The sequence below is a fragment of the Neopelma chrysocephalum genome, unplaced genomic scaffold, assembly GCF_003984885.1.
Source record: "Neopelma chrysocephalum unplaced genomic scaffold, ASM398488v2 Primary Assembly neopelma1_26, whole genome shotgun sequence".
NCBI classification, from domain to species: domain Eukaryota; kingdom Metazoa; phylum Chordata; class Aves; order Passeriformes; family Pipridae; genus Neopelma; species Neopelma chrysocephalum.
The window spans coordinates 23,714,626-23,732,412 of NW_020897695.1; the positions used below are offsets into that span (position 1 = coordinate 23,714,626).

The window sequence follows — 17,787 nt, forward strand, 5'->3', positions numbered from 1 at the left end:
CAGCCTGAAACCTCCAAAAGCAAAAGAGCAGTTTAAATCTTACAGGGTAGCAAAAAAAAAAAAGAACATACAGTTGTCTTCTGAGCTGGAGCAGGAAATGCAAAACTATTTAGGAAAAACTGTAAATACGCATATGGTAAATTGTAAAATGCACAGAACAAACTCTAAGTCACATTTCTTGTAAGTAACATTTCAAATCAGAAATAATTTCATTTTTCATTAAGATTATCTTTTTTTTTAAACATACAAATTTACATTCAGAGAAGCCTATGTTTCATTTACTATCTTTTTATATATTTCTACACTTTATATTTGGTATTTTAAACTGTATTACTATGGCAGTAGTGATTGCCTCATGTCCCTACGTAGGTAGCATTGCATATTTATACAAATCAAACCTTATTTTAAGAGAAAGCAGGGGAGAGGTATCAAAACATCCATTTCATTCTCAGAAACACTATTTGTGTGTGTACAGTAGAACCTCTTATATGAATCTCATGACTGTGCAATTGGAATTCCAAGCTGTCACAACTGGACAGAAATGTAAACAGAAGAAAAATCCATACATTTTGTAGGTTGCTTTTCTCGAAGTCAATCACTTACTTGCCGTACACATTGGACAGGCCACTGGACTTCATTCTTCATTGTACTAGCTGTAAATTGGAAACAAGTCCTCCCTCGGGAGAGTTTGAAAATGTATTAATGAATGGCTTATTGAAATGTGTATCTGGCATACAAAGGAGCCAAACACTTTAAAAAAATATCTGTGATAAGCACTACCTTTTTCTTTTTGATTGAACAGTGGCTTTTGAAAGTGTGCCTAAAAAACTCCAATGACCCCCAAATTAAAGCACTTGATATTAAGCTTCTAAATCCAGATGAAAATTTTATAGGAAGAAGCATGATCAAGGTAGCAACCTTTCATAGCAACAGATTAGAGGTAAAAAAGTAGTGACACGTTAGACCACTACACTACTAACCAGCTATCAGCCAAATTAATAACATCCAAAAATTTTTAAATCACTGTGCTTTCCAACTTACCAGTTAGAACTCCACTCATTATTCCTGGAATCCCTTGAATTTCTGTTACATTATTGAGACGAAAGTAGTCATCACATGTAGCATTAAGCAACGAGCTATCACAGAAGAGGCGCCACAAAGGTGTAGTCTTTGTTTCATTATTGCTTTCAGTAAATTTGGCACAGACATCAAAGCTGCGTTTTGATAATGTACGGTTTCCAAGGAGACAGATCCTACAAACAAGAAAAAAAAAACAGTGATCCTTTAATATAGGGTGTGCATTAAAGCATTTTATGTCTTTCAGACTTTGTCAGAAACCTGTTATTCACAGTATCTAAGACTCGTACTACATCTACTAAAACAGTATATAGTTTCTACATCTAAATGTATAGACTTCATCAATAGCCTTTAAAACATGGATCAAATATTTCTACTTTAAGGTATTAATAGCTATTTTGCTTTCTGATTTAGTCTTTAGAAAATATAATCAATTTAAGCAGCTTGACTAAATAACAGAGATAATGATTCATTTAGTCCTACAAGAAATCAGGGAAATTAAGGAATACTTTATATAAAGATGAGTCTAACCAAGAAAATACGAAAGTAATATTAGGCAAGTACATCATTCCCTTTTCTAGCAAATAAAAACTTTAGATGATCCTTGAAAATATTACAATCCAGGAAATAAGCCAGGAAAGTTAAACAGCAAAATTTAAAAACATTGATGGGAGTACAAATTAAAGAATCGTGTATCGGGAAGCAAATAATTTCTTTCAAGAATGAAAGAAAATTAGAAAAGTCAGAAGAGTTTGTCAAAAGCAAATTCCCACCAGCAAAGAATATTAAGGATCATGGAATATTTCTTTGCTAAACTGGACAAAAGATGTTTAGGAGATCTCTATTCCAGGTTTGCTTAATAATCAAATGATATATATATATATGAAGATGAAAGAAGGAATATAAAAAAAAATCCCATGTGGGTTAGGCAGATAAGTCAAAAATCACATAGAACACATGTAATATTTCTGAAGGAGCTCAGTTAAGAAGCTGATTACAAACAGTAAAAACATACCACTTGGCATTAGAACAAGTATATGAAGTCAAGCAGAATACTGCCCTAGTGCAATATCCTGTTTCTGTGTGCAATTAAAAGTAGATGCCATAGGAAGAGTACAGGATACCAGTACAGCTTCAAGGTATGGCATCACATGTAAGTTGAACAGGTTTAGCAGAAAGCTGTTGCTAAAGAGATCATCTTGCCACTTGTCTTGCTGATTTTTCTTTTTAATTGCTATTAATTTTGGTGACCCTATAGAAGCAAGGTCAATTGATTCAACCAATGGAAACTTCTTTCAGTTTGATTCAACTGAGAGATCATGAAGTAAACTATTTTACCACCTATACAACGGCCAAACTTAATGGAAGTTGGTGATATCAACCTAACTAACCAGCTAAGCAGAAGCTGGGTTTTTTGATGACCAGCTCACCATCAGATCAGCCTTACCACAAATTAAAACCACACCTGAGTTTCTAATTTTAAGGCAGACTATAAGTGTAAACAATCATATTTACTGGGAAAAAACCTTTCTTTATATTTTTTCACCCCATATAATAGTATATCACAGTAGCAGCCTCATATAACGTTACCAGGAACTTGATAATCAGTCTTACCCATGCTACATATCCAGATAAACTCTCTTTTACTTGTATAGGTGACTAAAAGATTTAACTATTTCCCCATTGGAAGTTACAGCTGGTAAGAAACTCAAGTTTCATTCAGATATATGTCAGAATTTTTGATCACGCTTATTTTTTTCAATTGAGGACAGTCCACAAATACTGCTTTAATGCTCAATTTGTAATACAATTACCCACACTTCAAAGTACTATAGAATCTGTAACAAACATACAACTCTTGTTATGAAGTGCCATGCAGGACTCAAGTTATCAGACTATTCCACTAGTGTTTCAAGTAATATAATCTTGTTTTCTCTTTAAACAGAAAAAGATGGAAAAAATGTAACTCATATACTGATAACTGGAGTAAAGCAATAACTCTTAGTGAGCTAAGGAGTTGAACAAATTGAAGGTGTCGAGAAGCAATGTCATGTGTGACAACAATAAAATTTTATTTTTATTAACAAGAAAGCCTTCACAAACACAAGTGAATTTAACACTGCAATGTCTCAATTTTAGGAAGGGAGAAATGGAAGTTTCAAAAATTTCCTCATAACACAGAAAGTTTGAAAGTATGTTTCTTTCATAACTCTGATTCATAGCTACAATGTTTTCTTGAAGTTTTTACTTTATTCAATAAGTTTTTAGTTTAGACAAAGCAGCTATATTTACTGTCAGTAAAACCCACCTTTTTATTCTTTAGGTGTGGGTGGAATAACAGCTAGTAATTTTAAGCACCAAGAAACATTTTCTAGAGTATCATGTCTTATGAAAAATGAGAGAAAGATTCAGATATGTAACTCAGAATAACAAATAAGCACACCAGTGCCTAAACCCCTTAAACCTACCATTGAAGCCAGTACGCTTGTATTTTGAAGCTTAGCTTAAAACATGAAATGGTTATAGTAACTGTTCCCTCCCCATACTTTTTTTTTTCTTTTAAATAACCCACACAACTTAAATATTGCACTTACGGAAAGTCGGGGGGGTCAAAAGCAGTCTTAATAACTCCAGCATATATGGCAATGATGGAAAGAATCACACAGGCAAGGAAGACCAGAGCAAGTTTGTTGACATACTTTACTCCCACAAAAACTACTATGGCCATAAGAATGATAATACATGTTCCATAAACTCTCATGTTGTTTAGCATAGCCTCTGTTTCTTCACCACCCTCTTCTGCTTTAAATATAGCAGCACTTGGAGAAATGTAGGTCTGCAAGAGATATGGCAAACTATCACACACGTAATAACAAATATTTTATTAAGAAATCATTTACTTAAACTACAAAATCTAACCTTCTGTATCAGTTTTATGCTTTCACAAATGTGTTCAACCAGATAACATGGTCATTTAGAAAGTGTAGAGGTAAAAGGAAGGGGGAGGTGAGAATGAAGGAAAACAAGTTTTGAGAATAAGATACAGCTTTTGCTCCAGCTTCTTCTCTCCCCTTAAAGAGTTTCCACTCCTCAAACTCATGTGTCAGCCAGACAGGAAAAACTGCTAAGAAATCTGGGAGGAAAAGAAGGAGCACATAACAAAAATTAAAAGAAAAAACCCAAACCCATAAACCAGCTCAAACCAGATATACGCTTAATAATTCCACTGACTGAAACACAATATGAAGAATCAAATAATAGCATAATAAAAAACTGAAAATGTTTTCAGTACTACAGATCCTACACTACATTTCATAAAATTTGAATCTGAAATCGCAACAGCACAAATTAAGATTAGTGTGACAAAGTTTAGTCCTGTGCTAAAACAGACAATTTGAACTATTGCAATTTCAAACATGAAATCATAGATCTCAATTGAGATCTACAGATCTCAATTTCATACAATTTAGTTCTGGGTTCCACAGGAAAAGAAGTTAAAAGTATACTCATAGGACTTACACTGATAAATGCAATTGAGAAAACTAACTGATCTATAGTTCTAGGACATTTGTGTACTACACTACATGACAGCAACATCTTTATTCCTTAGCACCTCTAAAAAAATCCTCTCTGCTCAGCTACTAGGGGAGTATTGGGGCTTGAGGCAACTCAATCCTTCAGAACAACTACTAAACTGGCTATCCTTAGATAATTTAACTCCTAAATGAAGAAGAAAGGAAGAAAGGAAGAAACTTTGAGCAGGAGGCTATCCTGGTATGTCCAGAAGCAAAATCCAAAAACAGACATAGAGGATTCTTCACTAGAGTTTTCTTAAATTAAATTTAGTACATTAATATTTACTAGAATGCTAGAAGAGATGACAATTGTCACATCGCCATGGAAGAAAAAAAAGCAAACTGAAAAACTGATTACAGGTAGAATATTTATATATTGTTAGAAAACTCTGCATTGCAATGTTGTAGAAGTATCAGGCTCTGTACAGGCTCTGTATGCCAGTACTCCAGTAAGATTTTCTTGTGTACTTTGTTGCCCTGCTGTTCACAGCTTTTGCCAGGGAAAACCACAGGGAGATGACTGATTCCTGTCCCTCCAAATAATCCACGTCCCATCAGAGGAAAAAAAAAAAAGCAATACTTGTGCCTTGCAGGTATGATAGAGAGTCTTTATCAGATATCTTGGGCAGCATTTTACTTCAAATTGCATAGCTAAACCCCATACATATTTATTAGCAACACATACCTGGCATGACACTTTAATAGGGAGAACAGCACACCACATTCAACTGACAATTTAACACGGTGCTGGTGTTGCTACTATAGATCAGATTGCGCAAGCAAGCAGTAGTGAGGACTGTCTCTAATTTAAATTCAAGAAAGTCTGGATTTGAAAGGAGAAACTGGGACAAATTCTTAATTCCTGCCTCACAGGTGATATGACCTCCACGTTCTTCACAACTTTTCATTGGGTAGCAGCCAGTGCATAGGGCAGTGCAAAGCACTGTAGAAGCTGAAAAGTTTCTGTGAGTTACCCTGGGAATGCTTGTCTGATCCAGGTTCACAGACTTTCATATGGAAGGAGAGGAGTTCTATTTGATTCCTACTTTAAGTAGAAAAAACTTACATCAAACAGTGTTTAATTTATTTTTGTATTATTGATAAGAATCTACCTTTTTCAAATAGTCACCAGTAAGAATAAATATCAACATACTGAAAACGTAGTATCAAAACATTAACAATCACCAAAGTAGAACGCATTTTAGGCCAAGTAAATTCATCAGCAATCTCCCTAAGCAGCCCAAATACATTTAGTCTTAAGAGAAACTAGTACTCACCAATAAAATTTCGATGGTACCAAGAATGTACATTGCTCCTGCAAAGGTTGTGCCCAAATAGAAACAAAGTCCCACTGCTCCACCAAACTCTGGCCCTAAAGATCTTGAAATCATGTAGTAAGAGCCTCCAGCTGTGAATTTAATAAGAAACCAACCAAACAAAAAACCCCCAGGCCTTCAGGTTAAGGATGGCAGTAGAGAACAAAAATCTGAATCATTCAATCAACATAATCAAGATAACCACTGCATGTGTCTCCATTGATATGCTAATACCAAAACTGTAGTCAATGTCTATACCAACTAGACAGTTAGAATGTACATTTCAAGATTAATATCCCCATGTGCATTTTCTGGGGAACAGAAAGTAAAGTCCAACAAAAAAAGAGAAAAAATTTACACAAGCTAAACAGAAGTAAATTAGAAAAGGATATACAGGTATAAATAGATGTGAATCAATTTCTACCCTCAAGCTGTTCCCCATCAAACAACAGATTTCCAAAACCATTGCTTTATGAGATAGGGACAAAACAGATTTTTTTCCTCACTGATACACATTCTTTTTATTTTCTGTATATGAAACCATTACCACTTTCACTACAGGCATTTTTTTCAGTACCATTTAAAAGTGTTAGCTAGGGATTGCTTTTTCTTGTGTACTCATATACTATTCACTTTGAGCATGAATTTTTCAATTCTTCTCACTCTTACTTCCCATACACATGTATCATCTTTCTCTAAGTCAAAAACTACACCACCATCACCCCCATTCCCAACACATCATTTCCCTTTCAATAAGGCTTTAAGTTTCAAGCTCTTAATCTCTCTACTGAGAATTTCACCCAACCCCCTTAAGGTAAACTCTTCTCTCTCGTTCCTTCTCAATCTACTCCTGAATTAATATTTTCCCACTCATAACAAGGTTATGAGGAAGCAAGAGGAGACAGAGAAAGGAAGTGCTTCATTTTAAATACACATACGTCAATGTGCAGAGTCTGAAGCTGTTCCTCATAGAATCATTAAGGTTGGAAAAGACCTGCAAGATCATGAAACTCAACCATTAACCTAACACTGCCAGGTCTACCAATAAACCATGTTCCTAAGCAGCACATCTTCGTGTTTTTTGAACACTTCCAAGGATGGAGATTCCAACACTTCCTTGGGCACCCTGTTGCACAGGCTTCAATGTTTTCAATATTAACAAATGAGAAACTAACAAAGAAATTATTATTCATCCCCAATACTTTTACTAAATATAATGCTGTCACATACGATGGCAAAAGAAAAGATCCTGCTGCTCAAGTCTCTTTCAGTCCTAGGTTCTTATCTGTCTTTCTGCCTTCTCCATATATTCCAGCACAAGCATAATTTCTCTAAGAAACTGGCACCAACAACAAAAAAGTGAAAATGAAGATCTGCCTAGTGTAAGAACTGCCAATTTCAAAGATTTCTGTGACACTCAGATGTCACACAAAACCTTTACAATGAACTTTAAAAATATGAGGGGGACAAGAGCAGAACATTTAGTTATCTAGACACTCATTTGAATAAATTTCTTTATAAAATACAAGCATTTAAAACAAAATTTTCTATTGTGTTTTTATTTCATATATGGTACTGTATCCATGAAATACAATTATAATATAATTATTCTACATCCTGCACAAACTGGAACATTTACTTTTGCCCAACAACTTATCTACCAGTTCTGAAACCCCTTACTAAGCTGCAGAACCTCTGTGAGGAACCATTTTAAGTTCATTAAGTAAACTGTTCAGAGTTCAAAACAACATCTGAATGTCAGAATTATCAATTAACGTGTTGAGAAACTGAAAAGGATAAGAGCTTCAAGGGCTAACTGCCTTTGCATCTAAAAAAAATCCTCTATAATTATAAAGCCAAACAAATTCATCTATTTATGCTGAACATGTAAGGAGATGAGCAGAACCTACAGTGCTTATATAGAAAAATACTTCTGCCAGCAGACTGGTTGCTATTCTTGCAGAAAACAAGATAACTAGCTCCAGTGTTTAGATGGAATCTAGGCAAATTCAGGATAGAAAAAAGAAGCACTAGCCTTATTTGTAAATTTATAAAGAAATTTGTCTTGCATGAAGACCAGTCTCCATTCATTCAAATTACATCTTATCTTCCATTAAAACAGAATCAAATGATCGATGACAAAGATGTGCTGCAGTTCATTATTCCCAAACGGTCCAGTTAAAAGACTGCATCTCACATTAAAAAGCTGTTTATAAAATCAATTAAAAGAAAATATGCACTTGATACAAAATCATTACTTCTGATATTTGAGACTACAAAAATTTCTTATCCCAGTTTTAAACTTTCATCATTTGACCATTCACCATCTAAGATAAAATTCATTACCTGGGACTACACCATTTGTTGCTATCGCACTCATTGAAATGGCGGTTAACATAGTCTGTGGGAAGACGAGATAGAGGAAATTTAAAATACTAGAGGAGGGGTTTTTTTGTTTGTGGGGGTTTTTTGTCTTTTTTTTTTTGAAAGATGGGGCAAGACAAAGTTATCAAATGAAATTAGAAATTTATTTTTTTAAATAAGATATTACAGTTACCATATATTTGGTTTGGAATATCCATGTAAATAAAGTACTAAATTTTTCTGTAGAAGATTCAGTTAATTTAGATGTTTGAGACAGTCTTTAAAAAGAACTGGAAGAATATATACCACTGAACATACAAAATAGTATGTTCATTATTTCCATTAAATAGTAGTGACAAACTGATCGTATCATTGTTATGACAATATCTACTAGTGGTCTCACGTTCTAAAATACTACTTTATGGACATAATGTTGTGGTTCGATCTGTAGTTTATATTTCAGTTCGTTCTAAAGTTGTGAAAAGCAGATCAGTTCAGATCTCAAAGTAAACAGTGAAATATTTGCTAAATGCCAATTTAACAAAATCCATATAATACTTCAGACAAAAGTTTACCATAATCAACTCAAAAGAAACTTCATACAGGGTAAAATGACACGTGACACTCACTGATTTAATATATAACCCATCTCTCAATTTAACCATAGTGGTTAAATATCAGTGCAATTTAACCAATGTATTTAAATATGGTTATCTTTCTCTGATACTCATATACTAGAAGGCATCAGTACTCTTGTAATAGAGGATTTGGCTAACAGTTAAAAAAAAAGAAAAAAAGGTGAACTTACACAAGCACAACACATGAACACGATAATGAAAGACTCAAGAACTCCAGCTGTTCCCACAATCCATGTTAAACGTAGGAAAAGGATGACTCCCAAGATGTTTTGCAAGCAGGGAAGATACACACCAATAAAAGTGCCCATTTGTGGACCCTGGAAACAAAGTGAGAACATGAATTCCTTTGCACTAATTCCTAAGCACTTTATTCCACAAACTCTTATCACAAATGCTCCAAGAAAAAATGCCAAGTGACACTGAATGGTAACTTCAGAGCGCCCAGCTTTGCAAATATTCATAGGCTATTTGATGCAGAAAAATTCCTGAGAAGACAGAAGAGTATCTGTGATAGCAAACTCTCTGGTTCCATAGGAAACCTTGACAGGAGTAGGATGCCCCTTTATCTGTTGATTGCAATGCTTTACAAACTTTCTTCTGAAATACCTCTTACAGGTTACTGTTGAAGATAAGTTACTGCCATAAATCAAAATACCAAATATGTTATGCAAAAAGTTGATCACAAATTGCCATGCAGCTTGAGCAAAAAAATTATATTCAATAGCAAGTATTTTCCATTTTTACAAAAGACAGACAAAGTATTAAGACAGAGACAGAAGAAATGCAGAGCTGATTACAATTTGTTTTTGCAAAAGTTGTAAAAACCTGCTACAACATAATACATTTGTACTTTTTATTTGCTGGTGATCATCAGGGATCAAGACACACACAAATGATGTGTGTAGAAGTTTCATCTTCTACACTTATGAAGAAATCAGCCTTTGAAATACTCTAGTTAGAAGCAACAGTTATATACAGATTTCTAGATAGATTTTTAGCACTTGGGCAATATCCACGTGCAACATCAACACCACTGTCTCAATCTTGCCATTAAAAATGCTACCCTGCCAAGGTACTATTTAAGTACGACTTAATTTTAGAAATGAAACTAAGACATGTGCATAAAAATTGTGTTATCAGGCCACCAGATGGTGTTAAACAAGATGAAGGGCAAGGGAGGACATGAAGTTCATTTGACTGGTCAGCTCCAGAGGGACTAATATGATGATGCATTGAGAAAAACCTCTGCTCAGCAGCTAAGCAGACAACAGGGATCACACAAAGGAAAGTGTGAGCTCATCAGTTTTGGTTTTCTCACATCTCAAGTTGTATCTTCAGATGAGGTGAAACAAATATAGATTAAGCGCAATTAGACAAACAAAAAGAAAGCTCACATATGAACAAATGCAGGATAAGCAAAAAGCTAAACCAAATAGCTGGACTTTATTCCTCACCCGTTGTCCTGGTACCAACTTCCACTCAAAATCTCCCTTCCAGTCAAATAAGCTGCACTTTTAAGCTTACTTTCAAGCACCTTTTCAACTCTTTTTCTTCTGCTATGTGCTCATTTCCTTTTACTCATTCTCAGGTGCTTCTCCTCCTTTCTTAATAGCTCAGCATACAAATTCAGCAGCACACCTTCTCCTACACGAATGACTCCTAGCACTCTCCCTTTCTCATTATCTACCCTCATGCTCAACCAGTTCCAGCTCATCATCCTTCCTTGCCTGGAAGTTTTTATACTCTGTCAGGTCATGTTTTTTATCCAAGCTTTCTCCTTCCAAAACACCTCCCTGCTTACAGAGGGATCAATCCAACATCTCATTGAAGACTCCAACTGTTGCATATGTTTCATTTCTACAGAGGCTCAGACAGGCACTTTGGGCATCCAGTACACAACCCTTGATGAATTCAGTTGCTGTCTTCTAGTAAGTTTAACCATGTGCCAAACAGAGCATATGCCTTCCTTCCCCCCACCAATATAATATTATTGATGTATGCAGCAACAAAAAAAGTGTTCTTGAAGTGCATCCACTAAGTCTTAAAAATACTTAGTCTGACACACTAAACCAAGAGAGCTGCTAGAAAAACTACTACCATGTTAACCAGGTGCAAATATGCTTACAGATTTAAAAACGTGACCTGTTTCTTGTCAGGTTTGCCTTAATTTCAACTAGATAAAAACCTAGGCAATCCAAATACATTAAGGGCAAGGGAGAGGAGGGGAGGGGAAGGGAGGGGAGCAGAGGGGAGGGGAGGGTGGGTGTACTCTGGGTTTCAGATCCTAGCTTTGCACACATTTTACCTAGGGGTTTTACAGCAACGTCTTGCTAAATAAGCTAACAAGAACACCAAATTAACACAAGTCCTGCTGCAAATGCTTCAGTTCTAAACACAGTATTACTAATCTCACTCCTGTGAGAATCAATATATTCTCTTCTCAGGTTGAAAAATGCTCTTTATGGCTAGCTTTGTCCCAATAACTTATTAGAAGTTTAAATACCTTGACTTCCTTTCGCTTGCTGTCTTCATCAGCTTCATGTTCCACCACACCTTGAGTCAGATTAGTGTAGTTTGCTAGTTTATTCAGAAGAGATGACACCATGGGATTACTATCCATTTCTTCCTGTTGGGTTTTTAAGAATACTGCATTAATTAAACAAGATTTTTTAAAAGTCATGATTTTATAATACTACTTCAAACATATACTCAACAGGTCAGCCCTGATTCACCCAAACCAAAAAATTAGCATGAGAAAATACCACTCAGCTTTCAACCAACTTTCTATTCTTCCTAGCTGTTTAACACTTGTAGCAGGGAGGATGCTGAAACTGAAACCAGTACACTGCTGAAAGCTCAACAAACCCAGTGTTTATTACCAAGAGGTGGCCAACAAAATGAGAACCCGAGAGAGAGGGAAGGGGAGGTAAATAAGCCCTCAGTACGACTCCCCACTCACTCAGGTGTTGCTTACAAAGTTCTCTTACTGACTCCAGAATGCCTAGAATTACCCACAGCAGAAGCTGCATCCTCAGAGCGTCAGCAGGCTCACAAGATGGCAGGCATCCCAGCAAAAGGCAACGTTGTCCTTCATTGTGAAGCTTGAGTTCCACTCCCAGCACGAGCTATCTGCTTTTCATACAATTAATTGGTGATATCTATCTGGGCAGGTGTGGCCAGCACTGCCCAGCTAGAGGCCTTCAGTCCCTCCCTCCATTATGCAAGTGGTATCTCTCCTGTGCACGCGTGTGTGCATTGGAATTTACCTGCGCCTGCGCGCTATACCTCGGGGGGTCTTTCCTAAGTGGGTCTGGGGGCTTACTTCATCACCCTCCTCTTCACTTTCGCTTTCAAATTCCCTTGAAGGGCCATCAGCCAATAGTGAGGTACCATTAATTCTAGTTTATGCAAGATGCTTCCTTCAAGGACGAAGTTCTCGTTTATCGGTACTTGTTTTCTCATAACTTGGCAGGAAAAGAATAGACTCTCACAAGGGGCTGGGCCAAACACAGATCAAAGTAGCAACATCTAATTAAGCACGAATACAACACTACATGGCTATGTTGCAACATTTCTTTCATTTTTTTACACTATCTTACAATATGCAGCTTGAATATAAGGAAAACCTAGAGAAAGACCACTGTTTATTTAAAAAATCTTTTCTCATCACAATACAGTTTTTAGGAAATTGTACTGGTAGGGTTGAGTCATTAGGGTGTTTTTCCTAGATCTTGCTTGTGTTTACAAAGTGATTTCAAATTATTCTCTCAAGCACCTCTCTGGAGGTGCTTAAGGACCTCTCTGAAGTCTACAGCTGCAGGCTTACATGTTATCTTAAACCATGCATACAAATTCCAGAGTATTCATTTGTTGAAAACATGGGCACATATGCATGTCATATACACTTGCATATATGTAGTATTACTTGACACAGAAGTCAGCTCCTCTTTTTTTCGCCAAATATCTGCTACGAAACAAAAATATACTAAAACAATTAATAAAATCCAGAGGAAGCATATACAATAAAAGGATTCCAAGAAAAGTGGAACTAGATAATTAAATCAAATACACAAAAATTGAATACTGGAAAGAAGACAAGAGACCAGGATCACAAAGAGAAAGACAAGAACTAAAATACCTTTGCCTGAGACATTAAGTAATGATAATCATGGTCATAATAGTCAAACTTGTTTTTAACAGCTTATATAAAAGCTTTAACAGCTGAAAACATGAGAAGAACAAGATTCCAGGAGCCAAAAACCAATAAGACATGCATGCATGCCAAAAACACAATTAATGACTAACATTACTCTGATCCTTAGCACAATTTTCTCTATGATTCAGTGGAAAATAGTAAATAGACATTATTTAGGTCATGCACAGAATGAACTGAAAGACCATGTCCTCAGTGCAAAGTTATTTGACAGAAAGAAGAGATGAGTGTAAGAGAACAACAAGAAAATATTGAGAAGAATTCAACTGCAAGATGGCTAAGTGAACAACGTTGGAAGGACTTTGATTATTGTTAACAGCAAGCATCAAAGCAAGACTAGTTGATACAGCTACAGTAGAACAACCTAGGTTAAGTTTTACTAAAAGTACTATTTCATTGAAATAGTGGTCCTTAAATGTACTTCCTTTCTATGAATGATTGCAAACACTCATTTGATTAAAAAGGTATGAAACTTCCATTATAAAGTAGATGTTTATACTAGAAATTAGAAATAGAGCTCAGTCATGGTCTGTAACTTTGTTTTATAGCTTTCCTGCTTTAAGAGAAGTCTGTGATTCCCTTTTTGAACAAATTAATTTGCTAATCCTTTTAAAACTGAATACTGTTCTGTTAAAACTAATAGATTTAACTTCCAGCAGCTTTCTCTAACAACAATTTCTAGATCCTAGCCCAAAAAACTAAACGCAAGAAGACTTATTTCATATATTCACATTAATGCACTATTAATGCGTTATGTCACTCAAATCTACTGAAATGGAATGTTAGCAGGAATCAAATTACAAAAAAGTTATTAAAATTCATTTTCCCCCACTATATTTCATGACAGAAAGAAAACAGGTGTTTGCTCATCCCAATTAACGGTTAAGTATGTTTCTGGGGTATTTAACTTACCTCAAAGAGAGCCATATTCTTTCCTTCATACATGTTTCCTCTGTCCAACTCTGCACTGTTAATAAACGGACTACTTTCCCTGGCAATCCCATCCCCTGGAGGAAAAGTACAACAATTAGAAACAAAAGGAAAAAAAAAGAGAACATGGTATACCATAAAAGGAATAGTCAGAAGATGCTGATTTAAGAATGAGTTCTAAAAAACACTGCAGGTGAGTGCCAAACACTGTCTTAGTGTCAGACACGTGGACTTAACACCCGCATTTAAGGAAATTAGGCTTATTTTAACAGTCTAATCTTTGTATAGTGTTCCATCTCTTAACTCTTAATTATTATTCTTTAATATATATATTGATTTCCCTTCTGCTCTTTCTAGTTTACCTAAAAACACTTGATAATAGCACTTCACATAAACCTTTTGGGCAACAAGAATAAAATAAACTCCCAACCTACCTTTTTATTACTTTACTGACTTCCTCAAAAAATCTCAAGTAGTTAATGCAGGAATTTATGAAAAAATGATGTAAAAGGAATTATTCTTTAAAGGTTGTGGGGACCCTTCTGTGACATGCTATACTTACTCTATTCCTCACTGAAATATAAACCTCATTAACCTGTAGCTTCCCTGACCTGCTCTGGCACACCTCTCAAAAAATACAGCATTGCTTTCACTGCCTTCCAACCCACACATTACAAAACCTATCACATGCTGATACTGTCACAATATCGGCATTTCCAAATAATCTCCAGTCCTTGCCTATGCCACTATGCCCCTCTGCCCTTATATTCAGAGGTTACAGCAATAGTACCTACAGAATCTCTTCACTACAGAATTAAGGAACAGCTGGAGAACAAGTTGTATTCCTTTTCCCCGTGTTCTCCCACTGCCCCCTCCAGGACACTTCTCCCCACACAAAATCCCAGAAGAAAGCTCTTGCAAACATGGACACCAGTCTCAGCATAACGTATTATCTTCATTGTAGAACAGACAGAAATAGATCTTAGTCCCTTAAGCAGAAGAGGGACAGCATCCGTGACAGATTTCACACCATTCCTCATAGTATCCCTGTAACTGTTGGTGTCATGACATAGAAACCACGTTCTATCATAAGAGACCCAGAAGACCATTAGGGTTCTAGAATTAGTTACCCAATCCAGAGAAGAAATGTTGATGAATTCATACACCACTGCTGTTCTTTATCCAGTGTATCTCCTTCTATCCATATCCTCCTACTTACAGTTTTCTGTTTCTCTACACTTTATAAGTGGTCCCCCACTGCTTCAAGTCTTACAGGCTGTTAGGTGCCCCTCCTCCAATTAAGCTTAATGCAAGGCCAGCAGAAGGAGAACTGTGAACACAAAAGAATCTCCCTCATGAACCAGCACCTTGAGGTGTTTTACAGCACATGGTTTGGCACAAGATTATCTGAGAAACTGGCATTTATCCTTTAATGGGCTCCATTATACCTAGAGAAAGGTTCAGTCAGCTTTTCCATAGACAATAAAAAGCAACTTCGTCCTCAAACAAATACATTCTGATTCCTCTTATCATCTTGCAAGAGCATATGAGCACTAGAACTTCTTGATTAAGATATTGCATTTTCTTCCCAAGATTTTTGGAATATTGTTTTTCTTTTAGCTCCATTCATTGAAATGACATTATTTTTGCTTAAGTTTTTACAAACCATTCATTTAAAGGTACATTCCCAAGTAAAAATAAAAATAAGGTTGTTTGATATTAGCCTTGCTGAAACCACACTTCTATTGACTTTGTCACCTACTGACACCTGGTAGCTGTAATTATTAGCTAAATATTAGTACTCTTTTCTCTTCACAAAGGATTGCTCTTCAAAAAGAGAGCTGGGAAATTTCAAATATTGTTTGGCATTCATACAGAATGTAATGTCACTGGAGTTACTGCTCCAGTAGGTATCATTAGACTAATCAAAACATCAAAGGGGTAGCCAAAAAGATAATGTGAATCAATATTCACAATTCTAAGGTAAAAGAATATAGTTTTGTATTATCAGGTCTGAACATAAAAATCAGTATCTAAGCACTATATAGTATTTCAAATTGTATGTAGGAAAATAGTGAAGCCTTCCTTTATATGCTTGTATTTCTAAACAAAGAGTTACTTAGCTTTGCTCCAGTAGGAAAAAGCTCAGAGCACAGTATCTCTAACAAACAAGTCTTGTCAAATGCACCTAAGAGGTTTCAAATAGAAAAACAGAGAACTCAGGTTTCCTACTCTTCAAACCCTTTTTCAGTGCTTCCAACCAATATTCTTCCTATTTTAAAGCTTTCTAATGTTAGTCTTCAAAACAGTCTGTCACTACCAGACTACTATAAAGTCCCGTTTCTCTAAAACAATTGTCTCTTTTTGTATTTGTAAATGTTGGTACAGCATATTTATAGTATTTGACATGATCAGCATGACCTATTTTAGCTCCATTTGAAAGAGAATGAATGCTGAAAAAGTGACTGCAAAAACAAACTGACAAGTACTCTGTCATCTGCAGTTTGTTGACTGTAATTGTAATTCTACAATTATCAGAGAATCATAAAATCATTACAGTTGGAAAAGAGCTCTAAGATAAAGTTCAACCTTTAACTGAACATTACCATGCCAACTAAATCACAGCACTAAGTGCCACATCCAGTCATTTCTTGACCACCACCAGGGATGGTGACTCCACCACCTGCCTGGGCAGCCCGTTCCAATGTTTAATAACCCATCCAGCGAAAAAATTCTTCCTGATGTCCAACCTGAACCTCCCCTGGTGCAGCTTGAGGCCATTTCCTCTTGCCCTGGCACTAGGTGCCTGGGAGAAGAGGCCCACCCCTGCCCTGCTACAACCTCCTTTCAGGTAGTTGTAGAGAGCTACAAGGTACCCCTAGAGCCTCCTTTTCTCTAGGCTAAACCACCCCAGCTCCCTCAGCCATTCCTCGTAAGACTTGTGCTCCAGGCCCTTCACCAGCTTTTTTGCCCTTCTCTGGACACACTCCAGCACCTCAGTGTCTTTCTTGTCATGAGTGGGCCAAAATTGGACACAGAATTTGAGGTGTGGCTTCACCAGTGCCGAGCACAAAGCAACAATCACTTCCCTAGTCCTTCTGGCCATACTAATTTTTTTAACAAGCCAAAATGCCTTTAGCCTTCTTGTCCACCTAGGTACATCGCTGGCTCACGTTCAGCTGCTGTCAACTAGCATCCCCAGGTCCCTTTTTGATGGGCCACTTTCCAGCCACTCTTCCCCCAGCCTGTAGAGCTGCATGGTACACTTCACCTCACTGAACCTCATACAGACACACCAGTAGCTAACCTCCAGTTGTCTGTGACCTCCCTGGTTAATGATGACCAACAATCATTATGGAGAGTGGCTTGGCGAGCTCTTCTGCCAGCTCCTATAGGTCCTCTTTTTGTTGTTAATATATTTATAAACCCCCTTATTACACCTTTGAGTTTTCATCATTGCTATCAACAAAATCATCTTCACTGCAAATTAAAAAACACCACCTTTTGGAGTATGTTTATTTAATGTTTAGATAGTGTGGTGGATTAACACAAGCAGGAAATTAAACTCCAAATAAACCACTCCCCTTCCCCCCGCCTCTTCCAGTAAGGGAGGGGCAAAAGCAGAGACTATGGGTTGAGATAACAATTTATTGAAAACAAAAAGCAGTGGAGTA

At 36.4% G+C, this 17,787-nt stretch overlaps 1 protein-coding gene across 5 annotated transcripts in view; it reads right to left on the bottom strand.

The window, feature by feature from the left end:
• Positions 1 to 17,787, bottom strand: part of LOC113964086 (solute carrier family 12 member 7-like) — a 72,793-nt gene that overhangs the window by 40,224 nt on the left and 14,782 nt on the right. For 4 of the 5 annotated variants that reach the window (XM_027675924.1, XM_027675921.1, XM_027675925.1 and 1 more), the window contains exons 2-8: positions 14,096 to 14,190; positions 11,474 to 11,596; positions 9,141 to 9,287; positions 8,315 to 8,369; positions 5,930 to 6,060; positions 3,672 to 3,913; positions 1,042 to 1,253 (exon numbers count right to left, since the gene is read on the bottom strand). In XM_027675924.1, the coding sequence (XP_027531725.1) occupies positions 1,042 to 1,253; positions 3,672 to 3,913; positions 5,930 to 6,060; positions 8,315 to 8,369; positions 9,141 to 9,287; positions 11,474 to 11,596; positions 14,096 to 14,190 (1,005 nt within the window). The remainder of the gene's footprint in view (positions 1 to 1,041; positions 1,254 to 3,671; positions 3,914 to 5,929; positions 6,061 to 8,314; positions 8,370 to 9,140; positions 9,288 to 11,473; positions 11,597 to 14,095; positions 14,191 to 17,787) is intronic. The other variant, XM_027675922.1, reaches the window with a different exon arrangement.